The 13,171-nt window shown below is 34.9% G+C and overlaps 1 protein-coding gene across 1 annotated transcript in view; it reads left to right on the top strand.

Moving 5' to 3' along the window:
* Positions 1 to 7,297, top strand: part of LOC128229382 (39S ribosomal protein L28, mitochondrial-like) — a 46,238-nt gene extending 38,941 nt beyond the window's left edge. Inside the window, exons 6-8 of the mRNA XM_052941271.1 lie at positions 5,022 to 5,154; positions 6,265 to 6,319; positions 6,822 to 7,297. Coding sequence (XP_052797231.1) covers positions 5,022 to 5,154; positions 6,265 to 6,319; positions 6,822 to 6,870 — 237 coding nt within the window. The 3' untranslated portion in view covers positions 6,871 to 7,297. The remainder of the gene's footprint in view (positions 1 to 5,021; positions 5,155 to 6,264; positions 6,320 to 6,821) is intronic.
* Positions 7,298 to 13,171: the final 5,874 nt, after the last annotated feature.

Below are 13,171 nucleotides of genomic sequence, written 5' to 3'. Positions count from 1 at the left end.
CATCTCAGAAACTCAATGGAGCCTGATATTATAAATTTTGCATGGTCATTGATACAGTATGTATGTCATTTTCCACATGCTTTGGCATGTAAGTGTCTTGGAGTAATTCAATTTCATTTCAAGTATCTGTGTGTATATGGCATTAACATTAAAATATCAATGTTGTTTCCAGTTCTCGTCTTACCCCTATAATGTGCATCTGTTGTACTATGTAAAAAATTAATGAGTGGACTTCAATATCTGTAGCTTTTACATTTTCTGGTGCCATGCTTTGTTTCATACTGGATAGTACATGGAGCAGGTAGTTGAATGAAAATATGGGCCATTACAGGTCACTTTCAGCATCAGATTGTGTTAGCCGTCTACCATTAACATAGGAATCTCCATTCAATATGTTCCATTGAGGCATATCAGTAAAATCTCATGTAATTTCTGATTACCAGTGTCAGTGATGTACAAGTATGCCTGTATGTCTGCCCTCAGTGTGAGTTGAAAGTTCAAGTCTTGGCCACTCTAATGTAAACTGGTAGGTAATGACTTTATCTCATAAGCCACTTGTTCAGGGGCTCAGCATGCTGTAGGTAAAGTTTCCCACACTCACGCAGTCTGTATTCTTTAACCATTCATTACAAGCAATCAAGTTAGATGATTTTCTTAAATTACATTTTTTATGATAAGCTGATGCTTTTAACTTCTCAGTAGCATTATCTTGATATGGTTTTATGTTTTTTCAATCTTTTACATTTTATGATTGACAAATCTATCACAATCCACAACAGCAAGAATGAAAAACCCACACCAGGGGCATAAAACTTGCGGTCTGGAAGAGTTGAGCAAGTGGTTTTTCAACAGTTTGATTCTGTAAATCTGGGAAATAATTAAAACTCTTGGCAAACTTGTGTGGAAAAAGAGTGGACCTAGATGGCCACTTTGATAAGGGATTCCAGTCTCTGGTTTTCACATCTACTGGACAAGCACAGGAGAGCTAATTTCACCCTCTGATGGATGGACTTCACCAAGATTGTGGGTGGGAGGCCCCCTATCTTGATGTGTTTTGAAGGGGATTAACAAATTAAGTTTTGGTCTCAAAATGAAATATTTTTCTGAGAAGCTGTGAATTATGACTCAAAGGAAGTTTTAGTTATTTGCATACTATTTAGCTGGTTTGTTGTTTTTTTAAGGAAAAAATAAATGAAGCATTGTCATAGCCTGAAATTGTTGTCATTGTCGTTGTCACATTCACAGATCTTTAATCTAGGTTCACACTTAAATAGGTGTATAATCATGCATGAGAAACTGGTATCGATGTTACTGAAGACAATACGCAAATTTCTAGCACGCGGGATAGGCATTTACGGTAAATTCAGCCGTGCTGGAAAATCCCATCTGGCATCCCCCCATGCCAGATGAGTCACGTGCTGTGACGTAATACTTTTGATTTCTTTTATTATATACTATAAGTAACCATAATTATGAGATTTCAATAGATGAGTTTCATAAACATTAACTTTGCAAAAATATATCTTCACAACAAAACGAAATAACCCTTCAAAGACTTGATATCGAAGGAACTTATTGTCATTGATAGTGAATAAAAATTACTGCGCGCCATGACGTCAGTAAACATTATCGCACGTGCTTTTTGGTGAAATGTACAAAAATGAGCTTTTTTATGCAATTTCTTCACACAAAAAATAATTAAGGTATGCTAGAAAAAATATCTATCATGTGTATCCGTTCCGGATAGAAAAATCCGACCCTCAGGCTCGGCAAGCCTCGTTACCAGGCAACGCAGGTGCCCTCGGGTCCGAATTTTCTATTCGGAATGGGAACACATGACATATATTATTAGTATAGCAGTCCCATAACTCTGGCTTTAATTGCAGAGTGCCACTTGTTCAACTGAAAGAAATATGACTAGCATGAGCCACTTTTGTGTCCGTCCATTATTTCTTTATATATTTACAGAATGGGCGATGTCCAATTGTTCAAGGAACAAGAAAATGAAGCAGCAGGGAGATGTCTAGCTTGTTGAAATAGTAGATGTTAATAATTTGCTAGACAATTATCATCTTATTATAATTGTCATCTGATATTCTTATAATTATGGTAGCATTTTATTGGATGTATATCATGCCTATCGGTATCATAGTCTTTGTGAATGCTGTAGTGTGGCAAACTATGAAATAATTGTCACAATATATACCCCACTGCCCTATAGGGTACCCAGTCCTCCTGATTCTTCTGAAAACTCTCACCCTAGGGTGGCTTTGTTATTCACAGTTCCCCTTTATGCCATGATGATAGCATTTGACGAAAGCAGTCAATTTTTGTCTATAATCATCAAAATATCAGACATTGAAATTTGGCAGGAAGTTTTACATGGGGATATCAATAATTGTCAAAAATTGTGCGAGGTGGAGAAAATTAAAGAGGGGACAATGCAAATGTGATAATTCGGTGTAAAAATGGTTGGGTTCGCTGTGAGATCCTTGTGAAAGTTAAGACTTGTCTTATATAACTTTCACCAAACTGAGATGACTAGCTCAGTTTTTGTGGGAAATTCTTCACAGTTTGTCCTGGCAACAGTTAAGTTTCTACTTTGAATGAGAGCTCAGTTGTGATGTAAACATTTTCAATTTGTTGGGTGCTTTCAGATGGTTCCTACTTTGTTCTTAGATAGCTAAGAATTTAACATTTATTATGTACACACAATCCAGAAAAATATAATTTGATTTATGTCTTAAGGTGACTTGTAGTCCATTATCTGAAAATTTTCTTTTCATATCATACTTGACATATTAAATCTACCCACATGAGTTCATGTCATCTGCTAAATGCTTCTTCAGTGTTGTAAAGTTTGCATTATCATCACTTTTAATGTCCATTTATATTATTTGCAATGATGAAAGGAAGTTTGCTGGTAGATTATAGTAAAATCCCCCTTTTAATACTGTTATATAATAAGATAAATTTTGGTCTTCCAAACTGTGTGGTCAGGGTATATTCACTATGATGAGGTATATCTGTGACAAATCCTTTTAATGGACATTTTTCATATTCAAAATCCCATTTTCTCTTTATGCAATCATTACAGCGTGTCTGATGTTTACAAATGGATTTTGATACTTTTAAAGACATGATGTCGGAGACCCTTGGTGTCATTGCCACGCTCCAGATTATGAATGACAATAGTTTGAAATGTGAGGTTAAAGTATACATAATGAAACAGACACCCTAAATTCAAACAAATCAGAAAACTATAATAAAATGGAAACTGAGACTCACAATAGCTTCAGATATGTTTTTTGATACAGGGGGATTATAAATAACAAATTTTAACAAGAATATTAAGATCCTGGTGTTACTAAGATGTCCTTAGAGGTTATCGTCAATGGTGTTAGTGGTATAGTGGTACAGTGGTCTACCTCTCACCCAAGATGTTGTGTGTTCAATCCCCACCAGGGTTTCTTTCTTATTGCCTCTCAAAATTCACATGTATACTGGTTTCTTCCAAGAAAACCGATTCTAGAGTGATTGAAGTGAGAAGACTATAAATAGACTAAAGCCTACCTTGGCTATCACAGTAATATCCAAAAGCTCTTCAGAATTTAATTAACATATCAAGTCTATATATATTCTTCTCTGTTCTGCTTATTTTTTAATACTGAATGTGCTTAACTGTTCACCCTAAAACCAAAACATCAACACCATAAATAAAACATAGCTATCATACCAGTCAACATTTGGTCTGTGTACTGTCTTAACTCTACCCTGGGGGTAGCCCAACTCATGTATTTGAAACAATAAGTACAAAATCTTTCTTTTGTTGATGGTCACAAGATTTTCAATAGTCACTGTCATAAATTATGGTTTGACATACCAGTGTCTTATCCGCACGATCAAGAGATGCATAGTGGACACATCTTGTCTCATTCTTCATTAAACTGTAAATAATTGTAGAAAAATTGTATGGTCAACGGAAGTAATTATATATAAGCAGCTGTTTTGGGCAGTAATTGTGCTATATTAGGATATATATTGTAGCTAGATTGCTGGGTAGGTATTGTCTAGTACTGATACAATTCACAAACTTACTGTTTCATAATTTTAATATTGCTCTAATGTATTTGATAGTGTATGGCAAGTCTGTCGGGATTTTACATTTGCCAAAAAATAATAACATTCAAATCTCAAATGGTTTGTAATTTTCTAATTGCAACTTTGATTATAAGGCTAGGCAGCTAGTTTTTATCTTGTTTTTATGTTCAATTTGTTCAGTCAGGGTATATTTTGGCATTTATTCAACCTGCTAAAATTGTACTTTTATGACAAGTAATAATAAAAAAGAAATTGTAAATGTTATTGTGTATTCGTGATTTTACAGTTTAAGTCAACAGTCTGCATGGTATATTTTGTCAGAAAACATCAATCATGATTTTTTGTGTCAATAAGAGCGAAATTAGGAAAATTTAATCATCAGTTAATAACAAAATATGTGGAAGTTTACATTAATTCAAGCCTAGGCAGCTTTATCATTCATCTCAACACATTACCTGGCTCATTAGATGAATAAAACATACATTAACAGTTTCTTTTCTGCACAACATCAAACAAAAGGTATATACAACAACAAGTTTTTGACACTGTTTTATTTTCTTACCATTATTCTTTATGATCAGATATGACCAAATCAGATAAGTCTCTTAACATACCATATTGTGTGAGAATGGGATTGAAATTATAACCAAGGGGGAGAAAGTAGCTGGTCTCTGCATATTTCATTATTTTCTCTATGATGTTATCTCCCTTAGAATATTAAATTTAAATTGCTCTTCCCTACTACATTCATCTGATATAATACATAGATTTTTTTGTAAGAACCCCAGTTCTCATCATGGCTCATAAATTTTCATTAACTGTAATTATGAAAAAAATATGTAATGAATATTTATATTCTTGAAGTTTAGTATATATATATATATATATATATATATATATATATATGTCTTCCATTACAGTATGAAGAGGCTGAGTGGGTTGGTCTGTCGATACAGGAGGCCCTTGAGAAGGCAGAGGCCCAGCAGTCAGTGACCCTCAAAGTGCCGCCCCTCAAGTACCGACTCGCAGAGATCTATAGGCAGGGATACATGGGTATGTGATCCGGACACTTATGAATAAGGCTGCACTCTCACAGATTGACCATTGTGACAACTTTTTGTTTTGGTCTTAGAATGAGCATATTGTTGTGCAAAAATCTGCAAACCAGTGATATAAGACTGCTGACATAATATTAGAAATCAGTTGTTCATACTTACATTTGAAAATTGATGTTTTATGGCTTAAAGTGTTACTTAAGCTTTAAGAAAAATCTAATTTTCAGCAGTTCCCCAAACAATTGAGATCTGGCCCCAATTTCTCGAAACTTTTTATGTCCCTTATAACAGGATTAAGCTAATCTAACTATTTTTCTTGTTCTATAAAATGTGTGATATTTACTTCTTCAAGATTTTTTAGAAATTATGTAGGAATAATCTGTATGATTATCAGAATAAACCTTTTTTTCATTTATCAAAATCCATTTTCAGTATGTATTTTGGCCAATTGAAATAAGCGACTTAAGCCTGTTAAGCTTAAGAAGTTTCGAGAAATTGGGGCCTGTTCTGTATTCAGTTATCTTATATTAAGGTCAAAATCAGATGATGCTGAGACAAAAAAGAAACAGAAACATGTAAAAACTATCAATCTATAAGAGTGCAGCTTAAAAAAAGAAACAGCTAGTAATTGTCAGCTATCATGTTGTACAATATTCTGTTCTTAGAATTGAAAAATATGAGACCATAACCATACATTACTGTACCAACCACATTGACATTCCTATTTATACATTAAAACTATTTTATTATTGTCATAGAGCGTTGCATATTTTATTTGAATATCTCTTTTTGTTCATTTTTTTGTATTTTTGTTTGTTAAGCATGCTGTTTTATCTTTTAAACCAGCTGTCTTCAAATGTTTGCACACTGACTCAGCCTCAAGTTGTAATGATTTTATTTTGAAAATTCAAATTTTTGAACATGTAAAAGGGCAATAATCAATGATAATACAGGTTGGAATATTACTGGAAGTTACTGCCCTTGGGTTAGTGTCCTCCAAGCAACAATACATTAGGATATTTTTAAAATGGTATACAGCAATTAACATGTTATTGTACATAACACAATTAAAACTGGTTGATTTATTTATAGATTGTCTTATTTACAGACTCAAAGCTGAACCCTAAAACGGACAAGAAAGCGAAAAAGAAACCACAGTTAAGGTAACAAAGCTAGTTTCACCTGGCCCAAAAACAGTAAAACAGTAATTTCTAGTTTGCATGGTGTCATTATAAATACCACCAGCCTGTGAACACTCAAATGTTGTACATTAATCTGAAACCATTTATGTATTAACATGGATTTTTGTATTTTTTTCATAGTTACAATGGGCGCTTAAATTATGTGTATGGAGTCCTTTCACTCTGACTTAAATACACGTAGTTATTCTCCTTGCTATTGGACACTAAGCGGTCTTCTTCCTAATTTTTTCATGATTTTTCAGTTTTGAATCAGGTCCAGACTATTCCTGGTTGCCATTAATTTACTTATGAAGCAGACAGAAAAATGCATAAACATTTTAAATAATTGTTGTTGTAATTCTAGTATACCATATAAACCATGACTATTTAAAATGCATGTGTCAGGGTATGTTCAAGTTGTACGGATTTTTTACAGTGTATTTGAAAATATATTTATCCAATCAAAACTGTCCATGTTTTTCAGGCTCAAAGATGTAAGCAAGACGCTGAAGTCGTACATCTCTGGCAGTTAACATGGGCAGGGTCCGTCATATTTGTTTACAGGTCAAAGTCAGTGTTCAAGTTCAGGAAAGAAATGGACAGAAATATACTGTTGGTGTCTGTTGAAAAGAGTGTACAAAATGCCATTGTTCAGATCTTTCTAGCATACAAGGAGCTATTTTAAATGTGTGCATAGTTTTTATTAATGCCATGTTTTCACTGAAAAAGACTTCAAGAAAAAAAGAATTGAGTTTATTTTACGTTTAAACATATAGTTGATCATCCATCAATATGATTTTAAATATATAGCTTTTTAAGGTATAAAAACAAAGACATTGTGTTTACAGTCAGATGTCTTTACCAATTGGCTCATTTAAATAAGTTAAACATTTGTTTTCAACTTTTTCAGAAAATAACTCATTGTGTTCCATCGTGAAACAATAAAAACATCGATTTCAACTACAACGTGTTGTTTTCATGGCATGGGTAATTCTAAGGGGGACTAATCTTATCACGATCTATATAACTGATTTACCTCCCATAGTTCAGTCTGTTCATTTATGAAACAAAATATTCCATGTCAGACTAGCATGTCCTGTATTTAAAACTAATGAAAAGTTCAATAATAGTAGTAAAACTGACCAAGCGTTCTAATAAGTGGATTTTGGAGATGCATGGGCCAAAAAAATGATATTGAGATTATAACATTAATATTCAACTTCCTTCTGATCTGCAGACAGACCGATAGACTGTACAGAACAGAACACCCTGCGCGAGAGTTTGGATCTTACTCAAGTGGCCATGGTTGATGTTTTCTCTTAAGCAAAATATAGTCAAGTTGTATTTTAATCTATTGTTTAATACGTGTAATTTTTTATCATTGGGCACGGTAAAGATTTTCAGCATGGCCAAATATTTGGATATACTAAACTGGGGTGGGAGAAATAGAACTCTTGAGCGTGTTTTGGCACCTTGAGGGGTAAATGCGAAAATGCTCTAAAGGACATTCAATAAATAAGACCCCCCCCCCCCTCCCTCCCCACCCCCATCCCCAACACGATTTTTCAAAACACCACAGTTGGGCAATAATGGGAGAACAAAAGACGATCAACCAAATTTGTGTTTTAAAAACAAACAATTGTCTTGGCGTATTGTACATTCTGTATAACGCTGAACACATTTCATCTAAAGAAGTGACGAGTTTAAATGCACATAATAATACCAAACTTCTTGTGAAAATTCTCATTTTACTGACGTCTCTGTTCAATGTCTGTTTATTTTCACTTCATAATTATAATTGCAAATCGGAAGTTTCTAATTCACCAGCAACCGCTTAACTATTCAGTTCTCAGTTATTTAAGGGGCGTGTCTGTGTTTCAACCACGTGCAACGCACGTGACGTGTGTCATGTCCCAATCTGGTGCGCGGAGTTACAATTAATCAGCCCCGGTATCGATGTCTGCTTCGATACCCTTCTGCCGTCGGCGTCAAAACGGCACGGAGCTCCGCCCCCCTGGACCGGAAATGAGCGGTGCCTTGTGGGAGATTCGTATAACTGTCACTGAAGCCGATATGACGTCGTAAAAACGTCCCAGTATTTCTGCTGTATGATTTATATGGGCATAAATGGAGCCATATTGGGGCCTATTTCAAAGAAACTTATTTTTAAAACGTCAAAAATACGGACGTATAATGTATCAAGAAAATTGATCCAAAAATGAGCTTAAATAAAAGTTCCGGAATCAGCTAATCTTAGAAGCAGTTAGAAAAAAAGAAAAGACGAACATTACAATTTAAAACAGATAACGTATCATCTTGAACTGAATGGTCTTGAAACGTCGATGTATCGTAACTGCACACTGAAACAAAACTACTTCCTTTCTGTTTTATGGGTTGTCTGGATATGATATATTAATTTTCTTGGAAAAATGTTTCAAGAGAAAATGGAAGTATATTAATTGTTTTCTTATTTGTTCTCATGTTTTATTCATATGTTTTCTTGCCAATACGGACCTCTAGTAATTGGATTACACCTGCAATACACCAAACATTTCTCCTCTTACTCACTTTCCATGATATAGTTCCTGTAAATACTTCATGCGTCTTGTAAAACGGGGGTCTCATATGCGCCTTATGTTTCTCGGGAAAAAAAACGCAATGTCATCTCGAATAGATAGATGTACAGTCAAACCTCGTTGGGTTGAACTCGCTTGGCTCAAATTATTCGTTGGCTCCAACTTGATGTAAAGGACCGATTTCTTTATACTGCAGATAAAATATCCCGCTTAGCTAACTTTTCCAAGTCTCGAGGTATTTTCTCCGGTCCCTGGGAGTTCGATCAAACGGGGTTTGACTGTAATTCTATTTCATTATATTCAATCCATTTTTGTGTCGTCTTCTTAAAACATGTTCTACAAGGTCATACACCATCTCTTAGTATATGGCAACATATGCTTATATCGTATATACTGTTGATCATATATAATCGGGTCGACTGGTTTTATGTCGTTTTGCTAGCTCATAGTGGCCGTCGACCTGTGTGTTCACCTGGAAATGTTGACTTGTTTTTCGACAAATAAGGTTTCAAACGTTATGAATTTGGGAAAAAAAGTTGAAGTTTCCTGAGGAAGTGGCCCATACCACCCTTCGGTCAGACATAGTACTTTGGTCCAGGTCTCCAAAGCTGGTTACATTGATCGAGCTAACAGAGAGAGATGTGAGGAGGCATACGAACTGAAGAAGGGAAATACCCAGACTTGTTAGACACATGTAGAGAGGGGTTGGAAGACGTGGCTCTTCCCAGTGGAAGTTGGATGTAGAGGATTTTCATCACAGTCAGTGTGGAAAATGCTGGGAGCTGTTGGCATCAAAGGACGAGTCAGAAAGACCGCCGTCCACGCTCTTGGGAGAGCTGCAGAGAGTGCGTCCAGTTGGCTCTGGCTACGACGCAGTGAACCGACTTGGGAGCCAACATAGACGAGTTAGTGACTGATCACCATTACCTGCCCCGCCATCTAGATGATGATTCGAGATAAGGGGCGAAACACCCAGTGATAGATGGGCACTCGGCTGAGGACGTATATGTTAAGCAGTACAGCTGTATCTTCACAACAAGCCGACATCGAGTCCGCAAGCCGTGTATGCATCTATTGACCATAGGATTGCCTTTTATGTTGCCACTCAGATTTTCAATTGACTCTCCAGGATTATAAGTATCTTCCATGGCCGAGAGTGTAAGACTTACACGAGCGGCTATGATAGATGCTTTTTCTCCAACTTCAGTTAAACAAAGTTAAGTAAAAATGTATTTTTGCTGGAACTCTTTTGTGCTTAGTGAAAATAATTGCGCATGGATATGCGATAATTCGTGGTTATCATGGATATGCGCGCAGTGATTCAGATGATGTTAATAGTCAAACCGGTCTTTAAATAGTTCTAAGGAGAATGAAGCATTATTTCTTGAAAGGTGCATGACAACTGTTTCATGGTGACATTTGAAGCGAGAAATAATTTATAAGCGTTCTTAATATTGCCACACGACAAGGTTTCCATGATGCTACAGACGACAGTCTTTAACAAGGGAGGTAATTACAATGTGGTGACCATTAAAAAGAAGTTCCATACGGGCATTTTATCTTCGCCCGTGGGCAAGATAAGAATTTCTAGCATGGTTAAAATATTGGATCTACTTATCTGAGATGGGAGAAATTATCATCTTGCTTCACCTCTAGTCTGAAATAACAGACGTTCAAAACGAGATCCCTAAGCATTTGCCATTTCACAAATCGCAAAAGAACCCGTCCACGTACAATAATTTGGACTAGCTTCAACTAAAACTTAGAACGTGTACATTCGTTGTCGATCTAAAACACAAGCGTTGTAAGTCCAAACCACCCTCACGGTAATGCCCGTTGAGAGAAGAAACAAACTTTGGCATCTGCGTTTCAGTATATAATGTTTTTTTCTAGAAGCTTGTTTTATTCGATCAGTTAAAATCGCAATGACTACGACATGTTTTTAATTTATTCATGGTATTGTGTCTGTGATTATCAAACCTGCAGTATCGTTCATCTTGCAGCAAACCGTGCAGTTAAACTGCGCAATAACTGTGCACATTTTAGCGCGAAAAAACGCTTTATGTCCTCGATCAGCGGCGAGAAATGTGGAATAAATCTTTGAAAATATGAACTATTCATTCCAGTTAATTGTTTAATCCATCTGTGCTTTAACGACTTCATATTTTAACAAACCGTGTTCGTAAATCTGCTGTTAATATCTCCCCAGCGAGACGCACGAGAAAATTAGAGCCCTTGCCTCTTTCTTAATTAAAAATACAAGAGAGCAAATCGTTCCGTGGATGATTTACTTGTGACCTGAATGGAACAAAAAAGTAACCGTCTTTAAGTTACGGTTGGTCCCTGTCGGCCTTGACAGACAGGTAATAAATCAAAGTGGACAATGTCGCTGACCAAAGGCATCGAGGTGGTAACATAATCGAAAAGAGCCGACCCTGAAACCCGAACCTCTTTGGATTTTGATTGTGCTGTTTTAAAATAAAATGTAAAAACTAAAAATAAATTTATAAAAAAGGCTGTTGAAAGACAATTCTTATAGTCAATCTTTGTTGGTGTTTGCTGTTTCTACTGCTGCTCCTTTTTTATTTTTTTGTCTTGGAAAGAGCAAATCTTGCGTAAATATCTGCAAACCAATGATATATGATTTCTGACAAAAAATCAGATCGTAGATTTTCATATTTCCGTTCGAAAATTAATGTTTTATGGCTTAAACCGTTACTAACGGTTTCAATGATGAAAAATGAATAAAACATCAATTTTTAAACTTATATATATAAAAATCTGCAATCTGATTTTTGTCAGCAGTCTTATATAACTGGTTTCCATGGATTTTCGCCAAAAAGGCTCGTTCCAAGACAAAAAATATAAACGTTGTCAAAACGTTCAATCTGTGAGACTGCAGCTTTAAAGATCCACTCTTACTCCTAAATGAGATTTACCAAAGTTAATACACATATTTTAGTATACCAAAAAGGATAAATAAATGTATAAAACAAAGATTCTTATTGAGGATACCGAGTTTAATTTTAAATAAATGTGAAGAAAACACTGTATTTCTACCTAATGAAACTAGAGAAGATCACAGTAAATCTTTTAGCACTCATCAATCATTTAATATTCTTGCGTGTTCAGCTATTAAATACACGGTTACAGTCATATTTTCTAAAATGCATTGATTAGTAAGTAGTGAAAGGATTATCAATTAAAAAAAAATGTTTGTTATACTAGTGTATGTATTGATTTTGAATAAGAGTACAGAACAGAACAGAACAGAACAGAACAGAAAATTTATTTTGACTTAAGCATATAAACAGCTCATCGTCACATTACACGACATACACAATACGCATACACATACAAATAAATAATACATAGATGAATAAATGCATGAATTATTCAATTTCTATATATATGGTGATAGAGAAAAAACAACAACAAAAAAAACAACGACAACAGCTTTCATCGCGCCTATAGATACCTGTGAGAGTGTTCACTCCCTACTCTCCATAGAGGAACGTTTAGGCAAATGTTAGGCAAGGGTACTTTAAAAGAATACAGTGGTTTGATCACTAAATAGTTATCAGCGCAAAGATAACAGTACAAATACAACTAATCTTAAGACATCTACAAAACACATGGGATAACATCCAGTACAAGGATATAAATATTTCTAGAAAAAAGCATATATGTATTCAAACATAATCATTTCTTTCTTTGAAAGCTTTTAAACAATAAATAGCTAGTTTAACCAGAAGAGGTTTATTATCTGTTTGCAGTAAGGTAATAAATTTTTCCATACTAGGATGTCTTGAATAGTAATTTGGCAAATACCTTCTACGAATATCAGCATATAGTGGACATCTTAAAAGAGTGTCACTCTAATATTATATTACGGCTTTTTATCTGTTGTCAACGATTCAAATGAAATACATTTGTTTCTGTTCAGACTTCAATCAAAATTATTATAACAATGGTATCAAAATTGTCATTAAACCATGCTATGCGATCCTCTAATTAAAGGTTTAAGTCGTCAGACTGTTTTGAGCAATTCTTTTATACATTTCTGGGCACAACTATTTTATATCAAATCCTAATCACAAAACAAAACGATCAAATTCGAAGCCTTTTCCCAGTCCGCTTGGCAATAATAACGGTAAATCGGTAAATGAAATTTGAAGCTGTTTCAATGGATTTCTGTAATTATAGGAACCCCTTCTTCACATCTGGAACAGAATTGTTTCTCATAGAAGAGTCATAG

This window comes from Mya arenaria, chromosome 3, assembly GCF_026914265.1.
Source record: "Mya arenaria isolate MELC-2E11 chromosome 3, ASM2691426v1".
In the NCBI taxonomy this organism is placed as follows: Eukaryota; Metazoa; Mollusca; class Bivalvia; order Myida; family Myidae; genus Mya; species Mya arenaria.
This window is presented reverse-complemented; position numbering and strand designations above follow the sequence as displayed.